Here is a 14,182-nt window from a genome sequence, read left to right as displayed (position 1 = left end):
TAAAAAAAATAGAAATTAATATTTTACGAAAATATACAGAAAGGAATTGGAGAAAAATATGTTCGAGAAATTTAATCCGTGCAAATTCCTAAGGGAATACCCATCTCGATACTTGCATAAATAGAGGATTTTCGTATGGATGATGATTGAAATAAGAGGCAGGGATGGAGACCAGTCCTTGCCTTGTGGACATTTATAGCTCACCACTTCTCGCCTTTGTTTGAAAGAAGAATCATCAGAGTAAACGTTTGTTGGTGTTTGGCCTCGATAGAGATACTAAACCTCGGAAATCACTACCCTCATCGTCGTTAAAAAAAACCATAAGGCTTGTTGTTTTTCGTTGCCCTTTCTTCCTTCAAGCATAAAACCCCGCTAGAGAAACGTTGCTCTCCCTGTCATCCAAGTATACGCGCTCGTCAGAAACCCTATTAAGTATACCCTAATAGAATACCGTGTGAAATAGTGAATAATTGATTTGAAGGGGGTTATAAAATCTTAACGGTTATAAAAAAAGTCAATGTTCATGTGTCGTCGGCTCTTTCTTTGGAACCACCGTTGGGAAGAATGTTCCAAGTCATAAGAAAATGGAGAGTCCTTGCCTGTTTGAGTCAGATCGTTCCAAGCCAAAAAAGTGTACTGGCAGTTTGAGTTGACGAGGGGAAGGAGCGAAGCAATACAAGCCCTTTGTCTCACGCATCTAACCTGCTCGCATGGTTCGCCCGAGGGCTAAGGGAAGAGAGTTGGTTGCCTGACTATATATATATATATTTAAAAAATAAATTATAAGTTAATTACAAATTAATTTAGTGGGTAATATGTCTTTTCATGATAGATTCGGCTTGAATTGGTTTAGCGGATCCAGACCGTACATCGCGAAGGCCGAGGATCTTGAAAGATCAACGTCCGAGATGAAACAATAAAATGAGCTCACCAGAGCTATTCTAATAACGGCTTACCGAAATCTTCCTCCATTCTGGAGTTTCAGCGGTTAAATTTGCAAGCACGCTACAGCAACAACGAAGGCCAGCCTCACGCTTCTACAGACAATCAGTTCGACAATGGCAGCCACCCTCTCCGTCCGGCCCAACCGCCCTGCCGCCGGCTCACCGTTTCCATGGCCGCCTTTCCGACGATCCGGTTCAACATTTCTCAGTAGAACCGCTTCCTGGAGTGGCGGCGCCGCTGTTGCCCCGCCTCCACGCCGCGCATTTACAAGGACGCTGCTGCTGCCGGTTCAGGCAACCTCGCGTCCAGACGACTCAGCGCCGTCTAAGATGTCTCTTGAGCACGCACTTAAGCTTCTTGGAGTCTCTGAAGGAGCCTCCTTCGATGAAATACTCCGCGCCAAGAATTCTATTCTTGCTACTTGCAGTGACGACAAGGCGATTGCTCAGGTGATTTATTGATCGTATTTTGAGTGACGATTTTTTCTTAATTTTGTAAATCCAGTATCTGAGGTCATGCGTTTGATGTCAGTTTGGTCGTATTGTAGCTCAATTTTGATATTTTACGTATCGTTTCTTAATTCGACAAGTGGAATCTTGTAGCGAGTATCAGTAGGTTGCATAATAAGTTCTCTTGGAGTTTGAGTTAATGTTAATTAGACGTTTATAATTCGTTTTCACTCTGTTGTTGGAAAAGGCTCATAGAATTTTATCATAAAGAAGGTTCATAGAACATTCTTCGCATGATCTACCCACTTTCCAACTTTTTCACCATTTTACATATTCTGACTTGTAGAAGAGATTTAGAATTCCAATCGGCAACACCCATCGCCAAATATCTACCATATCCATTCTCTGCACACTGCAAGCGTTTCATAAATTTGAAACATTGCTTTCAATTATTTGTTACATATATAGCCTTTTTTTCCGTGCTTTAACCTTCTTTCTAAAATGAAATATGTTTATATTTGGTTTCTCATTCACTGCCGTTCTACCATGATTATCATTTAAAACTTCTATGGCATAAGTTATTGCACTTGTTCATTCCATTCTGCTGTTTTGTTAATAATGTATTGGTAAGAAGAGTTATTTTTATTTGGAGTAAAATCCTCTGCCTGGATGCTAAAAGTAAGATATGGTGTATTCTACACTTTTCACAGATGACCAGGGAAAATTGTTACATCAGTGCCACAAGCTTTCTAGCTCCCTGGGTGAATGATTGATTGTCTCGAAGCTTCTAATATTGGCCGTTTGATATTTTTAGCAATTGATGTCATGTGTTCTATTTTATATTATATCTGGAAGGTTTTCTAACTAAAGCATCGAAGCTGTTCATTGATTCCATCCCATATGTAACCCTTTTCTGTTATTAGAATTTTTGCTCCGTTATAGCTTATATAGTAGGGAGTTCATTTTCCTTGTTGATATGTCTTGCGTGTTCCAGGTTGAAGCTGCATATGACATGCTGCTTATGCAAAGCTTAACTCGGCGGCGAGCCGGGAAAGTTGAGAACAGTCGCATCCGATATGCTGATGCTAAACCAATAAATTCTCCTGGCTTGGGTTCATCATCTCAGTGGCTGCGGAATATGCCTATTACTGTTGAAGCCCCATCTACTCGTGACTTGGGCATACAAGCTGGTGTATATGGGGCACTAGCAGTCTTGACTTATGTAAATGGAGCTTCTTCATCTTCTTCACTGCCTTATGCAGGTGCTGATGTTCCTGGACTGATCTTGGCAGGTAGCTTTGGAGCTTCCCTGTACTTCATGACCAAAAGGAACGTAAAATTAGGTAAGGAGTTTGACGAAGAAGCCTTATAATACTTTGTTTATAAGTATTGCAATAGTTTGATTCTCATGAACTAGAGAATTCAGCATAGCAATTCATTATGTTTAATATTCTTGTGAAGTCCAATGATTGGCTGAAGAATAGTATTATATAGCCATGGAGTTATATATTGCCAACGAAAATCGTGGATAAAAAATAGTGAATGTAACTTGATTAGCTTTAACCATAATTTGAAAGATAAAAGGATCTTTTAGATTTATTGCTATGTTGAAATCTGAGTTACCATGTTTCTATCGATTGACTAATTGGTTAATGAAAACGTGTTCATTTATCAGTTTAACCTTCTGAACAATGAACTGAATTCGTTTTCTTGATTGTGTGAAAGTTTCTTATAGGGCTCATCTAATAATGATTCTGTTATTAGTTCTGTAATCTACTTTTAATTTTTTTTAAGAACAATGTTAATTGGAGCCCAAGTTTTCAGAATTTCACAAGTTGGAACTCTTATTCTTAGAAGATTATATTTGATGCTGATTTTTTTCCACTCTTTGCAGGAAAGGCAACGGTGATAACACTAGGTGGCCTTGTGGCTGGTGCAGTAGTGGGGTCTGCAGTTGAGAGTTGGTTGCAGGTTGACGTTGTTCCTTTCCTTGGTGTACACTCCCCTGCTACTGTCGTAAGTGAATTTGTACTTATTTCCCAATTCTTGGTCTCTTTATACCTTAGATAGAGTTGACAGAATCTTGTAGTTTCCCCTTCATTGTAAAAGTTGTAATTATTCAATTGCTCTTTCCCATGTTAGTTCTTTGAAGTTATGTGCTTTTGGATTCAAAAAGCTCAATAGATTGTTGGGAATGACTTGTGTTTATAGTGAAGAATGTAATAATCATCATATGTTGCCCTTGCTCGATGTGAGTGTTCATAATGCTCTTTATCCATCCGCATCCATTTGTCCCAATTTCTTTACATACTTTTCATCTGCTCATATTCATAACTTTTAGATTTTATAGGCTCAGACATGTCACTACTGTAAGGCCCAGGGTGATTCATTTGGTTCAATATGGAGTTTGATGATTACTGACAGTAAAGAAAAAATGGAGAGAAGATCGTGAAATTCGTTCATGCTAACCCCGCTCTTCTTCCAGGTTCCTCTTCAAGTTCTTTTCATTGAAATCACATGGGATATGGGTTGGGACTGTTTAGAGTCATATTTTGTTGCTCTTAAGCTATTTGTGAAGAATGGTCCACCACCCCAAGTGCCCTCCTGTAGTCATTCGGTGTCAGGTGGGGTGGTGACAATGGGCCATGGCTTCTTGAGATCCTTCAGCTCAGCTCTTTCTGCTTTGCAGAATGGCTTTGCAAGATACTTCAGCTCTCTTAGCTTGTAGGACATTACAGGGGATAGTTTTGAAAGACGTCCACAAAAAGTAGGGAGAAAAAGAGGAGAAACTTTAAGCTTTGACAACCACGTGAATATCATTTGTTTTTTAACTAGTTTCTGACTCTGTTTTCACATGCCCCACACCATAACAACGGAATCAAAACGCATACATAAAAGACAAAGCTTTGCAAAGCAGAAAGGCAATAAATTGGGCCTCTTCCTGCAAGAGGCAATTAAGTTCAGATATACATTTCTTGGGCCTCTTGCCAATAATGTAGAAATGGCAATAAATTGACCTTCTGCTACAAAATTGTGAGCATGAAAAGCCTCTTCCAGAAATCTTAACAATTTTCTAGGAGGAGATGCTAGAATAAAACTACAAACCAATGTCTTAGCGAGCTGCTTCGACATGATATAATTTACAGAACTCCAAGAAAAACCAACCATTTTCTGGTTTTTCTTTCATTATCTGCTTACATTTTCTTCAGTTTGGGAGGAACCCTCGATATAGTTAATGTTCTTAGAGTTATTGGCATTCTCACTGTAATTCACTAGGTGGTCGTACATTTTTTGCGAAGCCTTGGAGAACTCTGATAAGGAATCAAAAACTGAGGAAAACCCTGTTTGTATTCCATTTAATGTAATCCTCTGTGCTTCTTGAATGCAGTTATTGTGTTTTTCCTTCTCCAAATCAAGCTTCTTCCTGAACATGTCCAGCTGATCTTTCTTTTCTGTCAAGTACTCATTCTGATTTTCCACTTCCAACTCGGATTTCGTCTCGGTAAAGTTGAACTCAAGGAACTTGTTCTCTGTTTTCTGGAATGACAGTATCCGTCGGTCGAGTTCCTTTGCCAAGCTTTCAACTCTTCTCTTTTGCTGCAGCTCCTCCATCTGTTTATCTGATAGAGCCTTCATATCCTTTGTAAAGCTTTTCAATGCAAAGGCTACTGGTTTATCTGGTAATTTTTCCATGGATGATAGCCAATCACGGCAGATTGAAAGCAATGGAGGTCCATGCAGCCCACAAGGCACAGCGGACGTTTGGCCCCGAGAACAGAACTCAACCTCAGGCACTACAAACTTGGTCAGCCATCCATGGAGAGCTTCAACATAAGCTTTTTGTGATTCAACATATTTTGAAAAACACGAACGCCAATTCTGAAGTTCAGCTCCAAGCTGAAGAGTTGCAAGACGGTGAGATTCGTTACAGAACTTCAGATAGGAATGGCAGGAATATGTCTTCACTTCAAGGATAATCTTTTTCTGGGTTTCATGAACTTCCAACATGATTTTCCAAGTTCTTGTTAAGCTGCAAAACGATTTGGGAAGAAAAACAAGTGACAAACTGACAACGGATACATTATTTACTTCAGAAATACAGGTATCTTCCACTGTTTACCCTTTTAATAGTTCTACAATCTGAGGTTGTAGCTCGTCATCTCTTAGATTCACAATTCTTGTCGAGATTGATTCAGCACTTCGAATGGCGACCAAGATCCTGGCATATAAATCTTTAACCGTAACCCGAGTTTTATCTGTTGTCATTCCATTGCTCCCTTTAACGTCCTGGTTTCTTAGTCGTGAACACCTTTTCTCATACAGTTTGTGCATGCTGTCCCCAGCCTGGGTGCAAGAATCAGAAAGTTGTAAGTCACAATTTACCAACACTAGTCAAGAAGGATCAAAGCTTTATTCTGTTTACATCCCTAAAGAACATAATGAGTCGCAGCAACCAACATGAGAACTATCAGGCTCTGTTATCAAATGATATGTTATAACGTGTTTGATAGACTAGCCCTATCAAACTATGATGTTTTTCCTTATTATACTGATCTTTCAACAAAAGAAACAGAAACAGCTTGAGGATCCTACTTCACCTTGACCTCTTCGTAGAGTTTCTTCTCCCAAGCATATAACCGTCCGAGAGTCGACGAATGGCTTCCTGCGTCCATTATGTCATAATCATCAAACAGCTCATTACTAAACTCCGTCCATGGCGAAGAACCTTTCGAACTGGATGCTACTAGACTCTTACATGATGAAGTCTTGCCCGAAACAGACCGGTGCCAAGTTATCGCTTGGATGAGTTTTGTCGAGTTCTCTGCAGTATGATGAGCTTGTTACGTCAATGACAATATAGCTTGCAAGAAACAAACTAGAGAGCTTAAAGAATGAAGCTATATGAATGGCACACCTTTTATTTCTTCTAAACCAGATTGAAGCTGAATTTTGTTGGCCTCTAACATCCTAGAAACTTCAATTCCAGAATCATAAGCCCTAATGAAATAATCCTCAACATCCTGCAATGCTTCCAAAAGTTCCCTTCCTTCCACAGGTGTATCAATGACTTTTAGCCCCTTCTTCAACTGATTCTCTTCTTCCTTCTCTCCAACATCCTCAACTCTCTGGTTTTTCTCTACTGTCTCTTCTTCCAGCTCTGGAATGCCTTCTTCCTCCTCCGAGCTCTGGCGAAACCCGCCAACGACATCGGTCCTCATGGTATCAAATGGATTGAAAAAATCCCAACTAAACTCCCTCTGAGGGGATGGCATTGGGGGTGGCATTTGCATATAGAAATATGCAGGGAACTGTTCGATCCTCTCCTCCTCTACTGGTTCTTCTTCTCTTTCTTCCATGGAGGACTCTGTGGAGGTTGAAGAAGAAGAACAAGCACATGAAGGGCAGGCGGGTATGGCTTCATGGGTGGAATCTGAAGGCCTTTGCTGAAGAAACATTGGATTGGATATCACTTTTTCTGAAGGGGGAGGAGAAGAAGAAGAACATGTAGGAGGGAATGTGATGAGGAAAGGGGAAGGAGAAGAATGGCGAGCTACAAAGAGCTTAATGGCGGCTGAAACAGCATATAAAGCTTGACAATATTTACTATGTGCCTCTGCAAGTGCATACCTTCTCTCAACAGCTAACTTTATGTGACGTTTTCTTTCTCTACAGATGGAGACTACTTCTTCTTCCTCCAACTTTGAGGCAACACAACCCATTTCCTTGTTGGCCAAAGCCGCAGCAGCAGGTTCTTCTTCTTCTTCCTTTATTCAAATGCCTGAAATTGAAAAAGATGGTTTATTTTTCTCCCTCTTGTGTTATTCTTTAGTGATATAAAATAGGAAGAAGTTAGATTGTTTTCACTTGGGCGCAGAAAAAGCAAAAATGCAGCCTTTTTGAGAAAAATCCCACCGACCCATTTCATCTTCTAGCAAGTAAAACAATGGGATTGCTTCAGATAAAAGAAAATCCGGCTTTTCAAGAAGGTTCTTGATTGCTTGCTTGCTCACTCTTTCTGATAAATAGAAAAAGGCAGTAAGTTTGAAAGGAAGTGCTTGAAGGAAGCAATATCCTCCTCTCCACCTAGAATCCTCTGTTTTCTGTAACAAAAAATGAAAAAAACTCTGGTTTAGCAGTTTCTTGGACACATGAGGGATTTGCAAGAAAACCCTTGTCCTTTTAGGCTAAGAAGAAGGTAGGGGCTCGAGCAAGAGAGGAGAGTGTTGTGTAAAACAGTTCGAAATAGGAAAAAGTTCAGAAGTTGTTTACCTGGTTTTACTTAGTTTGCTTTATTTCCAATATCTCTGCATTGATTCGTGGGTTGAATCTGTTTCCCTCTCTCTCTCTCTCTCTCTCTCTCTCTCTCTCTCTCTAAAAAGATGAGTCAAACTTGGTAAAAAGGGACCAAAAACACAGAGAGACAGAGAGACAGAGAGACAGATTTGTTGTTTTGTATGTGGTGGTTATGTTTTTTTGTTGTATTTGGAAGAGGGTATAATGATGTTCTTTTTTTTGCAACTCAAACACACCATTACAGAATAAGCTTTAGGGTTTTAGTTTGGAGAATCCAGAAACTCACGACTGTCACTGTCTTTTGTAGCTCAAGAGACTATCTCTTGTCTCCTTGGAAAAGATGGATCCTCTGTTCTTTCTCTCATTTTAAGTTCAAATGTTGGAAGAATAATCTAAAGTCTTTTTATTCCATTTTAAATTAGGTCGGTAAACTATGATCGTTGTGTTTATTTGTCTTACAATCTCCTTAGCTCATATGCACTGTGACTACAAAATCTATATGTCATTTGTTACAATCCAAATCTACCACTAGCCGATATTATTCTCTTTTGACTTTCATTTAAAGTTTTTAAAATGCGTTTTATAATGAGAGGTTTCCACACCCTTAATATTCCGTTTTTTCCTCCATCTCATATGGAATTTCACACTGATCTTAATAAATAAACCACTCATGCCTTTGAACTTTTAGATTTTGGCTCTAATGAGTTTCAGTTAATAGCACCGTTGTTTATATCATCAGTAAGGTACGATTGTTGAACCAATGAGCGAGGCTATGACGATACGTGAAAAATATATGAAATGTAAAGAAAAGTTCATAAACGTTCAAGATAAAACTAGATAAAAGATCTCTACTTTTAGTTGTTTGTTCCTTGAAGGTTATTTACTTAATGCCTAAGTTCTTCTCCATCTAAAGCCTTAAACCAAATTTTTAAAAAAAATTAATATTCAAAAGTGACTCAACTTATCAAAAATGATGGTTAGATTCGTTAAGTGATCTTAAATTTTTAAGTTTTTTTCTAAATTTTGCCCCTCCTTATCGATCGAGCTTCTTCGCTCGTGAAAATGGTAGCATTTATATATAGATATATATATACAACCCTTTTATTTTTAAACTTACCCCCACCAAATTGAACACAAGTTTAGAGGTTGTTCCAACCAATCCAAATCCAAAATGAAGAAGTAAAGAAAGAGCACACAAATCCAATGCAAACCCAACATAGAGAGAGTGGGGAGTGGGTGGGTGCCGTGAGAAATGTGCCATTTTACTTGAAACAAGACAAGACAACCATTCTTACCCTACTTTGTTACCTTGGGACCTTCAATTTTCCTGTCTGGATTACTGTGTTTATGCCCTCACTGACACTCTGACACTTACTCAGATTAAAGCTTCCTACTATATTATCTAATCCACCCCATACCACCTATATGGATCAATCCCTTTTATCAAATGGATTCTAAACAACTACTCAATCTGTAAACATGAGGAATATACCTTCAAAAGCATCCATGTTTGTTGTTGTGATATCCCACATCGGTTGGAAAGAAGAACGAAACATTCTTTATAAGGGTGTACAAATCTCCCCTAATAGATACGTTTTAAAAACTTTGAAAGGAAGCCTTAGAGTAAAAGTAAAAAAAGAACAATATTTGCTAACGACGGATTTGATGATTTTATATGGATGTAATGAATGACAGATAGGCAGTTCAGCATTGAACTGAGTCATGATACATACAATTTACAAGAGCTAAGCAGTGAGCAAAATGGGTAAAGAAAAAATCTTGGGAAGGAATTAGCTACAATTACAGGCGACTTGAAGCTGTCTACTTCAGCTGTGCTTTGGTTTTTGAGTTAACAGTTACAGTGTTGTATGGTAAAAGGATTGATGCCTGGCTCCACTTTATCTCTGTTGGAAGCTACCTGGTATTCACATATGATATCAATACAACAGACAAACATGAGATGATTATGGCCTAATCAGGCCATGCCAGGGGCCAATGAGTTCGGATGCAAGTTAACTCCGCCCCCTCGCATGGATAGGCTTGCACATTTTGTAGAGCTAGCCCGGCTCACAAGGTTCGAGTCGAGAAACACAACAATCACTGTGATGTCATCGTGGAAATGTCGTCGTACGCCACGGTCAATCTTCTTCAAATCGGAGTACCTCATTTCTCTCTTCTTTGCTGCCTCTTGCAGTGCTGCTTTCACTAACCTCCTTGCACTTCCCTGCAATGAGATTGTTCAAATGAAAGTTGATACATCTTCTTCTTTGAGTTTAGGTGGGAGAGAATTCTTACATTACGTGGATGGTTTTGGACAATATCAACAGCTTCCTGATTACTAAGGTGTTCCCAGAGCCCATCTGAAGCAAATATAATAAATTGATCCTGTGGTTGCAATTGTAGCACTGAAATAGATGGTTCGGCGTTCAGTATGGGCGTTTTGATAGGTTCACGAAGGCGAAACTTAGCATATAGAGGCTCTCGGTTGAACTCAGCTCTCTTTAAATAGACATCACCGATGGATCGAGAAACCTAAAACGAAAAGTGTTATACATAGTTATAAACATAATTCAGTCACATGAAAAGACAAACGGTGAGATCCCACATCGGTTGGGGAGGAGAGCGAAGCATTCTTGATAAGGGTGTGGAAACCTCTTCTTGCAGACGCATTTTTAAAACCTTGAGGAGAAGCCCAGAAGAGAAAGCCCAAAGAAGACAATATCTATTAGCGGTGAGCTTGGACTGTTACAAATGGTATCAGAGCCAAACATGCGGCGATGTGCCAACAAGGACGCTGAGCTCTGAAGGGGTGAATTGCAAGATCCCACATCGGTTGGGGAGGAGAACGAAACATTCTTTATAAGGGTGTGGAATCCTTTCCCTAGCAGACGCGTTAAAAACCTTGAGAGGAAGCCCGAAAGGGAAAACCCAAAGAGGACAATATCTGCTAGCGGTGGGCTTGGACGGTTACAAATGGTATCAGAGCTAGACACTAGGCGATGTGCCAGCGAGGACGCGGAGCCCAGAAGAAGGGTGAATTTTGAGATCCCACGTCGGTTGGAGAGGAGAATGAAACATTCTTTATTAAGGGTGTAGAGACCTCTCCCTAGTAGAAATCCTTGAGGGAAAGTCCGAAAGGGAAAACCCAAAAAGGACAATATCTACTAACGGTAGGCTTGAACCGTTACACAAACTAAGAGCATAATCAATATTAAAGCATTAAATAACTTACCTGTATAAGGCCCTTCACACGCCATACATTATGCTTCAAGACTACAATATGTGGATCATCAGGGTGCAGGGCCCGGAGCTCCTGCCTGACAGACTCTATAGATGCATTATGCTCAGCAGACAACTGGACAGACAAAACTTCCCCTGTTGCCTTTACAACTCTCCCTAAAACAGCTCGTGAATCACCAAGGTTAGCTATGTAAAGAGTTCCACCACAAATTACACCTACAAGGCAGCAAGATCCAACAGCTGCAATTAGTGGCCTCATTGACCATTGTTTTGAAACTTGAGCGATAACCCCGTCTTCGGTAGCTTGAAACGCCTTTCGTATGACATCCACCGACATGGACTGTTGCTCGGAAGCAAACCCTACAAATTAGGGAACAATCATTAGGAGTTTCGAGCATATTCTAGTTTCCAAGTTTTATGGACAACAACTACAAGTAAGCCTGAATTATGAAATAACAGACACTAGACAAAATTTCAGCTCAAATATCATATGAAACGAACCCTCCAAATATAGAAGTGAAAAAGGAAAAGGTATATTCAAATCTTAACTTGATCGAGTCAGCCCGTAACAGCCCAAGCTCACCGCTAACAGATATTGTCTTCTTTGGGCTTTCCCTTCCGGGCTTCCCCTTAAGATTTTTAAAACGCGTTTGTTAGGGAGAGGTTTTCACACCCTTCTAAAGAATGTTTCGTTCTCCTCTCCAACCGGTGTCTAGCTCTGATACTATTTGTAACAGTTCAAACCAACCACAGCAAATATTGTCCTCTTTGGGTTTTTCCCTTAAGGTTTTTAAAATGCGTTTGCTAGGGAGGGGTTTCCACATCCTTGTAAATAATGTTCCATTCTCCTCCCCAACCGATATGGGATCTCACAATTCACCCCCCTTCGAGGCCCAACGTCCTTGCTGACACATCACCCGGTGTCTAGCTCTGATACCATTTGTAACAGCCCAACCCACCGCTAGCAGATATTGTTCTCTTTGGGTTTCCCCTTTCGGACTTCCCTTCAAGGTTTTTAAAACGCGTCTGCTAGGGAGAAGTTTCCACACCCTTACAAAGAATGTTTCGTTCTCCTCCCCAGCCGATGTGGGATCTCACATCCAACTTATACGACACGGGAATCTGCTTCTTGGAGAACTTTGAATGAGTGAAAGCACTATGAGCAGAGCAGAGTATTCTTCAGTTCTTCAAACTAAAACCAAGGTATATTGAATTTGAATACCACCTTTCATCCCTTTCTTGATGCACAATCCACTCGTAAACCAACTCCCATCAGCTTGTTGAGAAATCAAGCATATGGGAAAGAACTCATTGAACAAAAAGGATATGTAAAATCAAAACAGTTATCAGTGCCTTACTTTTAAGATGCTGGAAAAGATGATCATTTACATAGCGAGATGTCTCTGGCCCTCCATGCCCATCATACACACCAACAAAGGTACCATATGGCCCAGCCTCGTGCAAGCTCAAATTCCCTGACTCCATCTGGCTTTGATCCTCAAGTAAATTATTAGCCTGAACTACAGCCATTGAAAACTCACCATTGGCATGCTGTCCACTATCCTTGTACCATAAGAGACCATCCTGTCGACCACCAGCCTCTGAACCTTTGTGCACATGTCGATCTGACCGCGGTCGAAAACAAGCTCTCAGAAAGTTCATCAACCCTGAGAACATCCCTCATCTCATCCAAACAACCCTCCAAAATATCAGCATCTGAATATAAAGAACAAAAACAATTTAGACTCCCTGATTTCATTTCCTTCTGCTACAAAAACAACCAATATGATTGAGAACAGCAGAAACATAAACAGATGAACATGGATATTGTCAATCAAAACAAGAGAGGCAATACAAATATGAAGAACATACAGTTAACTTCAATTGGGGAAAAATCTGAAACCGGTTCAATTTGCTGTTCAACACAAAAACGCATGTATAATATGGCCGCTAACAGTGGAAAAAGACAGATGGGGGAAAGAATCAAGAGGTCAAAGGCGATTTTTCTTCAACAATTCCTTAGTCAACCATTAACCCATCCACAGAAGTCTACGTCTTCACATTGAAACAAAGAACCTCAACCCATCACAGATTCCAAAGGGGTGGAACAATTCAACATTCACATCATCAAATTCAACAAACCCATATGAAAAAACTGAAAACAAAGTGGACCCATATGAAGAAAAAAGGGCTTACAGCAGTTAACACTTCAATGGAGGCTCCCATGAATGAGCAAAGCCCGGAGAAGAACAACAAGATGAAGATCTCGCAAGATCAAGAAGATCAAGTGGGTCTGAAGGCATTAAATCTGTGGATCCATCAAGATTTGCGATGAAAATAGAAGTGGGTTTGGTTTGGATTATCAGAAATTGTGATGAATTAAGTTGTTGTTGAAGAAAATTGAAACGAAAAGGGTCGATGAAACAAATAAAGAGGTAGCGCCAAGTGAAGAACCCTCCCTTTCTCTCTCCCTCGGTGAAAGGCAGACAAGCCCCATAAAAGACCAACAATGGAGAGCTTGAAGCCAGCAAAGCAGAGGTCCAGCAATGGGCTCCACGCCACTGTGCTCAACACACCCACAAACAAAGAGTCGAACAAACCTCAAATAATACCCTTAAAATTAAATAAAATTTTATTAATTAATGATCAAATAATAATTTATTGTAAGTATTTTTAATTGATTTTGATTTAAGTATTATTATCTGTAATTTTAATTTAACTTGTTTAAATTATGAATTAAATATGCTTCATTAAATAAGTAAGTGCATTCATTTAATAAATTTATATTTGTAAAATGGAATTAATTATAGGGTTATTATCGGTTAAAATGTTGCGTGTCCAACGTATATGTCTCCTAGTACTGATGACCTAGACTCTCTAACATATGTTAGTTCCTTGATGTTGCAGTCGGTGCTCGTTTGTGCATGCGGGAACTAACCGAACAAACAAGGAAATCTGGGGCATTTGAGAATGATGCGAGTTGTATGAAGGTGTAACAGCTCGAGAGCTAGCAGATATGTCATCTTCATGCTTTCCCTTTCAAGCTTCCCCTCAAGATTTTAAAACGCGTATACTAGGGAGAAGTATTCACACCGTTATAAGAAATGTTTCATTCTCCTCTCCAACCGATAAGGTCCCCCACTGACTTTTTCCGAGCCTAAGTGAAAGTGAAATGGTGGGCCTACCCATTCCAACCAGGGGTATGCTAGGAATTGCGAAGAGGAGCACTATTACTAGAATATCATTAACAAGAC

General features: G+C 39.8%; 2 protein-coding genes across 3 annotated transcripts; one reads left to right on the top strand and one right to left on the bottom strand.

Moving 5' to 3' along the window:
• Positions 1–993: 993 nt before the first annotated feature.
• On the top strand, positions 994–13,939 carry LOC111776940 (protein CHAPERONE-LIKE PROTEIN OF POR1, chloroplastic-like). Its single transcript, XM_023656360.1, has 5 exons — positions 994–1,394; positions 2,389–2,737; positions 3,289–3,410; positions 7,068–7,143; positions 13,836–13,939. The coding sequence occupies exons 1-5, from the start codon at positions 1,059–1,061 to the stop codon at positions 13,922–13,924; spliced, it is 972 nt and encodes a 323-aa protein (XP_023512128.1). The 5' UTR covers positions 994–1,058; the 3' UTR covers positions 13,925–13,939.
• On the bottom strand, positions 9,335–13,440 carry LOC111776939 (probable protein phosphatase 2C 60). 2 transcript variants are annotated; one of them, XM_023656358.1, is made up of 5 exons: positions 13,125–13,440; positions 12,287–12,644; positions 10,921–11,288; positions 9,984–10,220; positions 9,335–9,912 (listed from the first exon to the last, which is right to left on the bottom strand). In XM_023656358.1, the coding sequence occupies exons 2-5, from the start codon at positions 12,603–12,605 to the stop codon at positions 9,664–9,666; spliced, it is 1,173 nt and encodes a 390-aa protein (XP_023512126.1). In that variant the 5' UTR covers positions 12,606–12,644; positions 13,125–13,440; the 3' UTR covers positions 9,335–9,663. The 2 variants fall into 2 exon arrangements, with proteins under 2 accessions (XP_023512126.1, XP_023512127.1); XM_023656359.1 differs by lacking the exon at positions 13,125–13,440 and adding an exon at positions 12,801–13,038.
• Positions 13,940–14,182: the final 243 nt, after the last annotated feature.

The sequence above is a fragment of the Cucurbita pepo genome, chromosome LG16 (genome assembly GCF_002806865.2).
Source record: "Cucurbita pepo subsp. pepo cultivar mu-cu-16 chromosome LG16, ASM280686v2, whole genome shotgun sequence".
In the NCBI taxonomy this organism is placed as follows: Eukaryota; Viridiplantae; Streptophyta; class Magnoliopsida; order Cucurbitales; family Cucurbitaceae; genus Cucurbita; species Cucurbita pepo.
This window is presented reverse-complemented; position numbering and strand designations above follow the sequence as displayed.